General features: G+C 37.9%; 2 protein-coding genes across 6 annotated transcripts; one reads left to right on the top strand and one right to left on the bottom strand.

Moving 5' to 3' along the window:
* Nucleotides 1-1,360: 1,360 nt before the first annotated feature.
* Nucleotides 1,361-4,286, top strand: LOC113699046 (pentatricopeptide repeat-containing protein At3g02330, mitochondrial-like). 2 transcript variants are annotated; one of them, XM_027219093.2, is made up of 2 exons: nucleotides 1,656-1,795; nucleotides 1,978-4,286. In XM_027219093.2, exon 2 carries the CDS (start codon nucleotides 2,028-2,030, stop codon nucleotides 4,182-4,184), a length of 2,157 nt encoding a protein of 718 aa, XP_027074894.1. In that variant the 5' UTR covers nucleotides 1,656-1,795; nucleotides 1,978-2,027; the 3' UTR covers nucleotides 4,185-4,286. The 2 variants fall into 2 exon arrangements, with proteins under 2 accessions (XP_027074893.1, XP_027074894.1); XM_027219092.2 differs by having other exon boundaries at nucleotides 1,361-4,286.
* A 232-nt stretch (nucleotides 4,287-4,518) lies between these two features.
* Nucleotides 4,519-9,785, bottom strand: LOC113699047 (WPP domain-interacting tail-anchored protein 1-like). 4 transcript variants are annotated; one of them, XM_027219097.2, is made up of 6 exons: nucleotides 9,622-9,785; nucleotides 9,199-9,286; nucleotides 8,234-8,810; nucleotides 6,307-7,388; nucleotides 5,544-5,741; nucleotides 4,519-5,062 (listed from the first exon to the last, which is right to left on the bottom strand). In XM_027219097.2, the coding sequence occupies exons 3-6, from the start codon at nucleotides 8,784-8,786 to the stop codon at nucleotides 4,868-4,870; spliced, it is 2,028 nt and encodes a 675-aa protein (XP_027074898.2). In that variant the 5' UTR covers nucleotides 8,787-8,810; nucleotides 9,199-9,286; nucleotides 9,622-9,785; the 3' UTR covers nucleotides 4,519-4,867. The 4 variants fall into 4 exon arrangements, with proteins under 4 accessions (XP_027074898.2, XP_071913247.1, XP_027074895.2 ...); XM_072057146.1 differs by lacking the exon at nucleotides 9,622-9,785 and adding an exon at nucleotides 9,463-9,615; XM_027219094.2 differs by lacking the exon at nucleotides 9,199-9,286.
* Between the last annotated feature and the right edge of the window lie 1,768 nt (nucleotides 9,786-11,553).

The following is an 11,553-nucleotide window of genomic DNA, read 5'->3' as shown; positions in this document are numbered from 1 at the left end:
TTATAAAATAAAATTTTATAAATTTCGTACATAATATAAAAAATAGTATATAAAATATAATATGACTTTTTTTTTTATTTTTTTTTTACTAAATTTTGACTATAAGCCTTAAAAAACGATTGATTCCTGCAACCATTACTGTCCTTCTCTCACATGGGATAATGCTTGAGATTTAGAGACCCATAAACAAATTTTTTTTTTAAAAAAAAAAAGAAAAAAGAAAAAGGAAGAGTGAGAGAATGTGAGAATACTTTCAAGTTTCGATAAAACCACAAACAAATGCAAAGTAAATGTACATGTAGTAGGAGTATTGAAAAAAAAAAAGAAAAGAAAGCCAATAAGAAAGGATTAATTGTAAAATGTATCCTCCAATACCTTTGGATTTGTAATTTACACCTTGAACTACGAATGGTGATATATTTATCTATAAATTTTTAGCGCTTTACGTCAATCTAGTAGACTTTAGTTAAGAAAAGTTGTCATGACAATTTTGTCCCAATATGAGTAATCAAAATTCCTAAAATAATTTTCTTATCGTTCCACATTCTTTACTCCCTATAAATCTCACTTCACTCTCTAATTTTTTTTCTCTCAACAACTTAGTTTTTTTTTTTTTAATTATAAGTGTAAGCGAGAGGTTTTAAATACCAAGTCTTTCACTTATATTATCTAACCTATTCCTTCCTCCCCCTTGGTCAACATATAGTTTCCTTTAATTCCATCCTTTTAGCTAATTTTTTTGTTTTCAAGCAAACCCGCAAAACTCTTCTGTGTCTCCTTCTTAATTAACCCACAAATCAATCATGGTTTTTTCAATCTCCCTTACCTATTGATTTTTAAATTCTCAAGCAAGCCCCAAAACTCTTCTCCTTCTCATTCTTGCTAAATCCAATAATCAACCATACTTCTTTTCAAACCCCCAATCACTTTTTCTTTCTACACCAATCTAAAAAACAATACTACTATTTTACCATCTTGATTTGCGCACACCATATGAAGTGTGACAGTAGTTGTGCTTATATTTTAGTTTTGGTTTCAATTATGATGAGTTTATCTTAATGGGGTCGATTTGGGTCTTTTAGTTTAATTAATTTGCTTTGGTTTTTTTAATTAATTAATTAATTTGCTTTGAGTTAAGTGAAGGTTAACTATGATCAGTGGTTGTTGATAGGAACACTTAACTCTAGGAGAGGAACGAAAAATGAAATCCAACCTACAAAAGCTTTTAAAATTGCTTTTGTGGTTGTGGTGGCAGTGTTAGCAAAAGTTGCGGTGGTTGTGGTAGTAAAAGGTTAAATTAGTGAACATACATTTTGCAGGGTCGTTGAAGTCCTTTCACTAATGCTCAACCCGCCAAAACAAATATGATAATTGAGTATTCTGTCAAAATTTCACAGATAAAGTTTTGGGTGCGAGTCACAAGCCAGCAATAGTTTAAGGGTGCATTTTGAAATAAACCCAAAAAGGCTACTGAAATTAACCGACAAGCGGTGAGGTCCCGGCGTCCCGCCAAGCATGAATCATGAATCCAACAGTTGATGGCTTCTCTAATATGCCGAACCCGACGATTTCTTGTCCCGACAAAGCCTTCATTCAGCAGCTATCTGGCCTTATATACCTTCCCTATCTCTACAGTTTCAGCTGTAGCGCCCGCAAACTACTGGAAAACCTTTTCGCATATTTTTCAAGAATGCTCAAAAGAGAGAGCTTTAGACCCGGGAATGCAATCCCACGCCAGAATGTTAACTACTGGGTTCAAACCCTCAATTTTTGTCTCGAATTGTTTGATTCAAATGTATGTAAGATGCTCCTACTTACACTATGCTAATAAAGTGTTTGATAATATGTCTCAAAGAGACACGGTTTCGTGGAATACAATGATTTTTGCTTATTGTTCAACCGATATTGCAATGGCTCAATCATTTTTTGGTTTGATGCCTGAGAGGGATGTTATTTCGTGGAACACTTTGATTTCAGGTTACCTGCAAAATGGGGATTACAGAAAAGCAGCCGAAATTTTTGTCGGGATGCAAAGGGAGAGCGTGGCTTCTGATGGAACCACTTTTGCTGTGGTTCTAAAGGCTTGTTCCGGTTTGGAAGATTATGAGTTGGGAATTCAGGTGCACAGCGTTGTAGTTAAGGTGGGGTTTGACCATGATGTGGTAACCGGTAGTGCACTTGTAGATATGTATGGGAAATGTAAAACATTAGATGAGTGCTTTCAGTTTTTTGGAGAACTTCCAAATAAGAATTGGGTTTCATGGAGCGCTGCAATTGCGGGCTGCGTTCAAAATGATGAGCTTGTTGGTGGATTAAAATTGTTCAGGCGGATGCAGAGAGAGGGAGTTGGGGTGAGTCAATCGACTTATGCTAGTGTTTTCCGGTCATGTGCTGCACTATCTGAGGTGCAATTGGGATCTCAATTGCATGGTCATGCAATCAAGAATAATTTTGGATACGATGTCATAGTTGGAACTGCCACTTTGGATATGTATGCAAAGTGTGGTAATTTGTATTATGCTAAGCAGATATTTGACTTGTTGCCCAACCGCAGTTTGCAATCTCATAATGCTATTATTGTTGGCTATGCTCGAGGTGATTGTGGATATGAAGCTCTAAACGTTCTTAAGCTTTTATTAAAGTCCAACCTTGGTTTCAATGAAATAAGCTTATCTGGTGCATTTAGTGCTTGTGCAGTGATCAAAGGATTAAAAGAGGGAACTCAAATACATGCATTAGCTACCAAGAGTCCTTTCTCGTCTGATGTTTGTGTGGCAAATGCCATACTTGACATGTATGGAAAATGTGGAGCATTGGTTGAAGCTCGTTGCACATTTGATGAAATGGAAGTAAGGGATGCTGTCTCTTGGAATGCAGTCATTGCAGCTTATGAGCAGAATAGGAATGAAGAGGAAACCGTACTGCTATTTGTTTCAATGCTTAAGCATGGCATGGAACCTGATGAATTTACTTTTGGTAGTGTACTAAAAGCATGTGCAGGTCAGCAAGCTCTTAATCACGGGATGGAGATTCACAGCTTGATCATTAAATCTGGGATGGGGCTTGAATCATTTATTGGAAGTGCTCTTGTGGATATGTATTGTAAGTGTGGAAAGGTAGGAGAAGCTGAGAAGCTTCATGGCACAATGGATGAACAAACAATTGTTTCATGGAATGCAATCATTTCTGGTTTCTCATCACATGAACAAAGTGAGGAAGCTCAGAAGTTCTTTTCTATGATGTTAGAAATGGGAGCTAAACCTGATAATTTCACCTATGCAACTGTTCTTGACGCTTGTGCTAATCTGGCAACTGTTGAGCTTGGAAAGCAAATCCATGCTCAGATAATCAAGCAAGAGTTGCAGACAGATGTGTTCATAACTAGCACTCTAGTCGACATGTACTCGAAGTGTGGGAACTTGCAGGATTGCAGGTTGGTATTTGAAAAAGCAACAAACTGTGATTTTGTGACATGGAACGCCATGGTTTGTGGCTATGCTCAGCATGGTCTTGGAGAAGAGGCTTTGGAGATCTTTAAAAAAATGCAACTCAAGGATGTAAAACCTAATCATGCAACCTTTGTGGCAGTTCTCCGAGCTTGTGCACATATAGGTCTTGTTGAGGAAGGGTTGCATTACTTCAAGTCCATGCAGGTTGATTATGGGTTAGATCCGCAGTTGGATCATTATTCTTGTATGGTGGATATACTAGGCAGGTCAAACCGAGTCACTGAAGCCCTGAAGCTTATTCAAGAAATGCCTTTCGAGGCTGATGATGTAATTTGGAGGACACTTCTCAGCATATGCAAGATGAAAGGGAATGTAGAGGTGGCAGAGGAAGCAGCAGCTTCTCTTCTGCAATTGGATCCTCAAGATTCCAGCACCTGTGTTCTCTTATCAAATATCTATGCTGATGCTGGAATGTGGGAAGGGGTTTCCAGGCTAAGGAAAGTGATGAGGCACGGTCACTTCAAAAAAGAGCCAGGTTGCAGCTGGATAGAGGTCAAGTCCGAGGTACATATGTTTCTTGTTGGAGACAAAGCTCATCCAAGATGTGCAGAGATATATAACAGCTTGACGGCTTTAATAGACGAAATGAAGTGGGCTGGTTGTGTTTCTGACGGTGATGGAATGGAGGATGACTACGTGGCATGTTGTCATGCAAGTACATTCTCCAGCCTCTAAAAAAGGGTGAAAGCCTGGTGACAACTGAGTAAAGACCTCCAAAATCATGCTTTGAATTTTATCATCAACCGCTGTTATCACAAAATTGTTCTCCCCTCTCTACCAGCCAGCGTCTCTCTTTTCGATTGCTATCCCTCTCAAATCCAAATGTCTGTACATGCCTGTTCATTTCACCATTGTTCTCTCTTCATTGAAGGGGCGCTAGTGTCCCATCCGCAAGAACTAATATGCACGATAGAAAGTTACAGCTAAGGCAGAACAGGAGGAATTTGCGCTGGTGTGCTAGCTTCCATACAGGTTTTGTATGAATGGAAATGAAATATGAGAAAGGAGCTAATAAAAAAAGGCTTGACCGACTCAGCTTCTTAAAACTATATACGCGATGGCAACAAAACTTCCTACCTCGTGGCTAAGTAGTTCATGCTTTTTCTCTTCCTCGCTCAAGCTACTCAGTAGGTGAGCATAATACTACAGTTCAAGTTACATCAGAGCAAAAGAGGAAGATAACAAAACACCATAAAAGGAGCATCACCACATCATTTAAGCACTCCTAACCATGAAAACAACGTCCTCTACGTAGCTAATAGGCAAAATGCGCAAGATAGCTATGATGCGGCCAAAATTTCTTCCCACTATGGCTGGCACAAAATTCAGGATATCGGATGAGGTCCGGTTTACCTACTTCACAAACAGTCACTGTGATGCTGAAAAAGGGCAGCTATTAGAGTTGCAATCACCATCACAAAAACTGCCACCAGGACACACTTGGATTTAAGTTGACTTGCATCTATATTCCTCACAGAGTCGAGATCGGATGTTTCTTTGGCTACTCCGACCCCAGCTGTGCCCATGGGCTTGTCTTTATTTGCATTGTCAAGCTGAAAATAAACGCAAGCAGAGGCATTAGAGTATACTTCCAGAGTTTTTTTTTTTTTAATAAAGCAGTACTTCTAGAGTTCATGTAACATCTATTGCTGAGAGGTATCCAGTAGATTATACACCCCGAATACTTTAAAAAAAAAAAAAGAATCCGAAAATCAGAAAGCATCTGAAGCAGGTTAAGGAAGCAAAAAAACAACACAACTCCAAAAATCAGAATCAAGGGGCAGAGAATTGTTTGACTCGCTTAAAAGGTCAGCAATAAGCCATATTCTTGATAGTATTGATTGATGAAGCACAAAAGGCAAAGTTCAAAAGACAAAATCATTGCAGCAGTTGTTCAAGCAGTTATGGCAGTACAAAATCCTCATAAATAACAATCCTCTCCTTGAGCTGACTATGAGAAACTAAGGTACATTCTGCTTTCAAATTTAGCGCATCAAATGCAACAACGTACAGTGTAAAGAATAAAAAACCAACCTCATGACTGGTATTTGAGGGTCCAGTTGCGTCACTGTTAGTTTCCTTTAAAGAAGTTCCACTTGATAAGTCATTCCTTGAAATTGGAAAACTTTTGTTACTATCTTCCATGTCTTTCCTTGCATTTATAGAATGACCTTTGCTCATGTGCTGTAGACGCTTTAAAAGAAACTTTTTCTCCTTCGTTAGCAAAGATATCTGCATGCAGGTCATGAACAAATTGAAATATCAAAAAAACAGACAAAGCACTATAGATCACACTATAGTTTTCTGCAAATATTTCCTTGAGATAAAATCTTCATTGAGCAAATAGACAGTTCCTGGTCTAAAAACGTGATTTTGCTTAGTTGTTCACCCAGGCATTACCAATATTAAAAACAGACCCTTCTAAAAAGATTACTAAAGATCAAGACCAGCAGAACTGACAATTAAATGAATACGAGGGAATCACAGTACAAAGGATCTCAGTTTATTTAGCCTTATAAAGAGTACTAAAGATCAAGACTAGCAAAACTGAAAATTAAAATGAATACAAGCACAGAAAGTCAGAAGGATTGAGAAATAGAACCATCTGATTTAATTTGTTCTCAATAGCCATGAGGTGATCATCTAGTGGAAGCATGTTGAATTAAGAACAGACAGTAAACGTCTTTATTATGGGCGTTTTACCAAAGGACCTCAGCTTATTTAGCCTAAAGTTCAGTCAGTTATCTATTAATTCAAAGTAATGAACTTTTGAAGGTTTATAAAAAAAAATTAAAACCTGCTTATGCAGCCGTTCTCTTTCCAGAGCCAACTTCATGATAAGATCTGTTATCAACTTAGTACGGATACCAATATCCTTTGCAGTTGCTCTCTTTGTCTCCTCAGCTAGATGTAGTGATGCTTCCAAGCACTCCATTCTGTTCCTTAGAAACTTTATCTCGTCATGTAGATCTGAGTTGGTTTCTGACAATATTATACACTTTTCTTCAGCACTCTCAGTCCGACTTTCAGCTTTTGAGACTTTAGATTTGAGATCTTCTATCAAATCTTCCATATCCTTGATCGTCGAATATAACATGCTTTGCTTCTCCTGACTTGCTTCAGCAGATGCAACTGCATGTTGTAGCTGAACATCAGTCTCTCTCAATTGCCTTTCAAGTAGATTTACCGTCTCCAAAGTACTACTATTACTATCTTTTTTAAGTTCCATATTGGTATGCCTTAGCAATTTGCTTTCAGCTTCTGCACCATCAGCCCTTTTTTCTGCTTCGGAAACCTTTTCTTTCAAATGACAGACAAGCTCTTCCAGTTCATGAATTTTAGAGAGTGATTCCCTTTGTTTTTCTGCACAACCCTTCAAATTAAAGAGCTGCAATTCAGATTCCTTCACTTGCTTCTCAGTTGAAGTCAACTTAGCCACAAGTTCTGCATTCATGCCCTCAGATTTCCGTAGAGCAACATTGTTCATTGTCAACTGTTTACTTAACTCCTGACACTGAGATCTCAACCCTGCTTCTCTCTGGACACTAACATTTAGATTAAACTTTACTATCTGGAGTTGACTCATCAAATCTTTTGACGTCCACAAAAGGACCTCAGCAGAATTTTCTGCCTCAAACAACTTTTCCCAAGCAGCCTCATTTTCTTCTTCCATATAAAAAATGTCTTGTTGCAGCTTAAGTTTCAAAATTTCCTCACTTTGTCTCAAGTCAGTCAGCTTCTTCTCAAGATCCAGTTCCCTTGCCAAAGACTTTTCAAACATTCTCAAGATATGCCTCTGCTGTTCAGCAGTCTGCATCTTTATCTTTGAGTTCAAATCTGAAGAACAACCATTTCCGACAGAGTCGATGTCCTTGTCACCTTTTAGTGCAAAAAGAAAGATTATTATTTTAGAACAATTAGTTCTCTGAACAGATAGTTAGCCTAATGTGGTAAATGAGGAATTCATCTATAATTACTTTATGCATGCAGTAACTATGTAAAATAGTGCTACAGACATTTCACCTTCACCCATACAGGATTACTAAAACAAGTACAAAAGAAACATGGACAGATAGTTCCCATAATTCTCTACCTAAGACCAACAAAGAAAATTGAGACTTGTTGCAGTGGAAAACAAACTAATTAGCAAACCTCCTGCTACTTCGAGATTAAGCTAGGATGTCACCTTGTAATAAATGCAAGAGGACTCTATACGTACATCAGACCTGTAATCCCTCATGCCAAAAACAGGCAACTCTCTTAGAGAACTGATGCTTGCCCCTTATACATAATTATTTATTTCCTTCCTCTTTCCCTCTCTCTGAAATCATATTTTGCCAAAGACATCACTGAACAGTGAACAAGCCATATTAAGTCACATATTCACAGACGATGCAATTTATGGGATGCAATTCTAAGAAACAAACCTCCTTTGAATTCCCTTAATTACTGAACTTGAAGTATTAAAAACATTCTGGATCCCCTACGCAGCATGGCATGTCAACCAATATTTTTCCCTACACAGTGCATAAGGGTCCTGTCCACGGAGCCTGGGCAGCAGTGGTACGCACCATTACCATCCAAAGCAGAGATGACTTTACTGTGCATCTAAGAAATTGCACTCCCAAGGCACAACACTGCAACCTTGCTGTGCCAACCAACCACCATCCCCCCCTCCCGGGTGGTAAATAAACAATTTAAACATGAAAAGATTAGATATTTACCTTCAGAACAAGTTAACAATATCATTTGGAAGTTGTTGGATTGCCCCCTCATTTCTGAAACCTGCTCCAATGACTGGTCTAAAGATTTTACACAGTCCATTAACTTTTCTTGCATGTACTCGAAAGCTTCCCCATAATGCTTTGATGAAATAATCATTTCGCGAGCATTATCAATTTCCACTCGGAGAGTTACTATAAAATTATCTAGGTCTTTCACCTCTGACTCCAAAATTCCAGATAAAAGATCAAATTCAAGGGCCTTCTTGGCAGAATCACCAATTGTGCTCTCCTTCTCCGAAACAAAAGCTTCAAAATCACTTTCCCTTGCTCCCACGTGCATTACAAGTATATCCAAATTTAGGAGTTTCTCAGAGAAACATGCTAAATCCAACTCAACCTTTGTCAAAAGTTCCCCAACGTTCTCCAGTTCTCGCATAATGTCTCCACTGGAGGACATAACTTCAAGAGAATCTATATTATTTGATTCCACCTCCAATTCACCAGCATGGACTTCTTCAGAAACAGATGCAGTGTTGAGGACCTCCGAATCCATTTTTCTAATAACCAGATTGAATAGCTGAAAAGCAAATAGATGCACATATCAATCAACAACTGTTTCCTTAGGCATAACTAAGAAATCTACAACATAGTACTTTCCAACTCAAGAACTTCACAAAATCATTTCTCCTTTTTCAAAACCTTTAATATATCAGAACTTAAAATATTAGAGCAAAAGATTATAACATCAACTAGCAATGTTATAAAATCAATGTCAACCTCTATAGTTCTTTTAATTTAGCATAAGAATAGCAATACTATTGAAAAAACCCACATGAACAGGATTCAATTATGGATGCCAAATGATGTATTACCAGCATTCTCTTTCAGTGGATTTGCTCCCCTAAGCCCAGAGAATTTCTAAACTGACAACGCAGACCCATTTAAAGGTTTTACTAAAGACCCACCTTAACAGCTGCTGTGCATCAGAGGAACTTTTTATTTCCCAACAAAATTGCTTGTCATCTCCTATTTCACTTTATCATCTTAGAGAATCTGCAGAAGTTTTGGTACAGATGCAGGGAATCATTCAATAAAATGAAAACCAAGTTAGAAAGAGAGAGAGAGAGAGAGAGGCCCAAATCCCTTTAATGGATCAAAACCATCAAATCCCAATCACACTCTTCCCCGAGAGAAACCCATGTATATAATCAACAAAAGATTTTACATACCCATTGTAGAAGATCTCATATGCAATTTAAAAGAGGTGTAAATTGCTACTCAGATAGGTTAAAAAAGAAAGTACTCGACGTGCAGCAGGAGAAGTTAGAGAATAGAAATAATTGGAGAAAGAAGGAAACTGAAATAGGGGTTTTGGAGAAAAAATGCACCTTTGAGAAATTAGCGGGGGAGGCAGTAAACGCGAAGTTGTTTTCATGTAAAAATAAGAACCAACTAAACTTCCCACAAGAATCGATCACCTTCTTCTTCTTTCTCCTCTCTCTCTCTCTCTCTGCTTTCTAGTACGGAGTGAAATGAAGTGAATCATCATCGTACATTACACCCGCGATCAACAATTATTGGGCTGTTGGCAGTCACGTGACTTTGAGCCATCTGTCATGGCCCGATTGTGGCAGTATCAGAATTGGGTAAAAACCTTTCATTCAATCTTTTGCACGCGTGTCATCTGGAATTTTGGGCCTCTGAGCCAAGCCTCTGTGAACTCTAACAGGCCCAAAGACTGGCCATAACAGCAAAAATATTTTCCTGGAATTTTTGGACGAATTTGATTCATTGAATAGTGTATTATTCAATAGAAACAACATCTTTAACTATTTGTCATTGGCAGATTTTTTTTATTTATTTATTCATATTACTCTTTGCATGAATGACTTCTTTAACTATTTTAATGACGTTATTTATGCCCTTGCAAGTATTATTCCAATGCAAACGAGTGGTCTGGAATTGGATGCTACGCAGCATGTATAATTGCCAAAATCCATGTCAAATATGTATTCAGAAACCTAATTTTTGTTAGGAAGAAAAAATCCAACCAAAGAGGGGAATGAATTATGAAACATTTGGCCGGCAAAATTTTGTTTGCTATGTGTTCCTTTCAAACCCTTTTTTTTGGGCCTTTTGGGGGGGCCCATTCAGACCGCCCTTTCCTCGCAAGTGGCCAGCGTGATTCGATTTGTGAACACAAAATTATTGCTGGGTGGTCGACAAAATTGAGTGAGGATTGATGGCTGCGAAAATTACTCTAGTACTAGAATATTGAGGTGGTCCACCAGGCTCGTTTCTTCCCACCTCTCCGTCAGCACGTCCCCTCGTACCTTTCCTTGTTACTGATTATAATCATCGACTCCATTAACAAAATTGTGAGAAACAAGTTGAATATACCATCATATTACAAACAAAAATGTAATTAGAATTCGTGTTCTAAGTAGGGTTGGATTTGGTGATAACACGGAAGGGGTTGGATTTGATGGTACGATGGGAGGGATTCTAAGTAAAAGATGTTAGATTCAAAACTACCCATATTTATGACATAACAAAGAAGAATTTTTGTAGAAACATTAGTTAGTAGATGAAGAAAGATTTTTGGAACATAAAAGAGCCCCTGCCGCAGGCAGCAGAGATGCTTGAGTTCTGAATCATGTAGGTCTGTCTAGGGTTGTAAGCTCGACTCGAATTCTATTCTGATTGACCGGATTCGAGTCGAGTTCGAGTATCTAGTAGCAAGACTCGAAAACTCGTTGATTTTTATTGAGTTTTTTATATTTAATTTTTTAATATATTATTATTATAAATTATCTTTGTGTCCCACGAGAGTGGCTGAATTTACAAAATATGTTAAGTTGTATGAAATTTTTTGAATTTTCTCTCAAAAATTGTCAAAAAAAAAAAAATGAATTCCCCAAATCATCCTAACTCGAGGTCGAAAACGCTCGCTTTGACTCGAATCCATGCGAGTCAGGTTTGAGTACTATGAGCATTGCATCAAACTCGAGGTCGAACTCCAATAATGCTATTCACTCTAAATCGAGATAGAGCTAGTTCGAGTATTCTTCTTAAAAATTGAGTTGAGACCGACTCGACTCGACTCGATTACGTCTCTGGCTGCTGGCTCAATTCAATGCTAAAATGCACAATTATCCAAGCTGACGTTTAGTTGAAAGTTACTCATCTCAAGTTTTATGTAAACTGGCCTTTGATTTGTCAAAACTTTCAAGTTTCAAGCAATCCAACTTCGACAAGTATTAACCCAACTGAGTCTAATCTATTCTGCTGTCCATTACCATTGCATTCCGCCCGTTTCC

This window comes from Coffea arabica, chromosome 7c (genome assembly GCF_036785885.1).
Source record: "Coffea arabica cultivar ET-39 chromosome 7c, Coffea Arabica ET-39 HiFi, whole genome shotgun sequence".
Lineage (NCBI taxonomy): Eukaryota > Viridiplantae > Streptophyta > Magnoliopsida > Gentianales > Rubiaceae > Coffea > Coffea arabica.
The sequence above is the reverse complement of the archived record's forward strand: the minus strand, read 5'-3'. Positions and strand labels throughout refer to the sequence as shown.

Bases quoted from the DNA above. Each gene is read 5' to 3' on its own strand.
- LOC113699046 (XM_027219092.2), top strand. From the start codon at position 1,539: ATGGCTTCTCTAATATGCCGAACCCGACGATTTCTTGTCCCGACAAAG.
- LOC113699047 (XM_027219097.2), bottom strand. From the start codon at position 8,786: ATGGATTCGGAGGTCCTCAACACTGCATCTGTTTCTGAAGAAGTCCAT. The intron at 7,389-8,233 runs GTAAATATCTAA...TTGCACTAAAAG, and splicing joins ATTGTTAACTTGTTCTGAAG to GTGACAAGGACATCGACTCT. The intron at 5,742-6,306 runs GTTTTAATTTTT...ACCTGCATGCAG, and splicing joins GAGAACGGCTGCATAAGCAG to ATATCTTTGCTAACGAAGGA.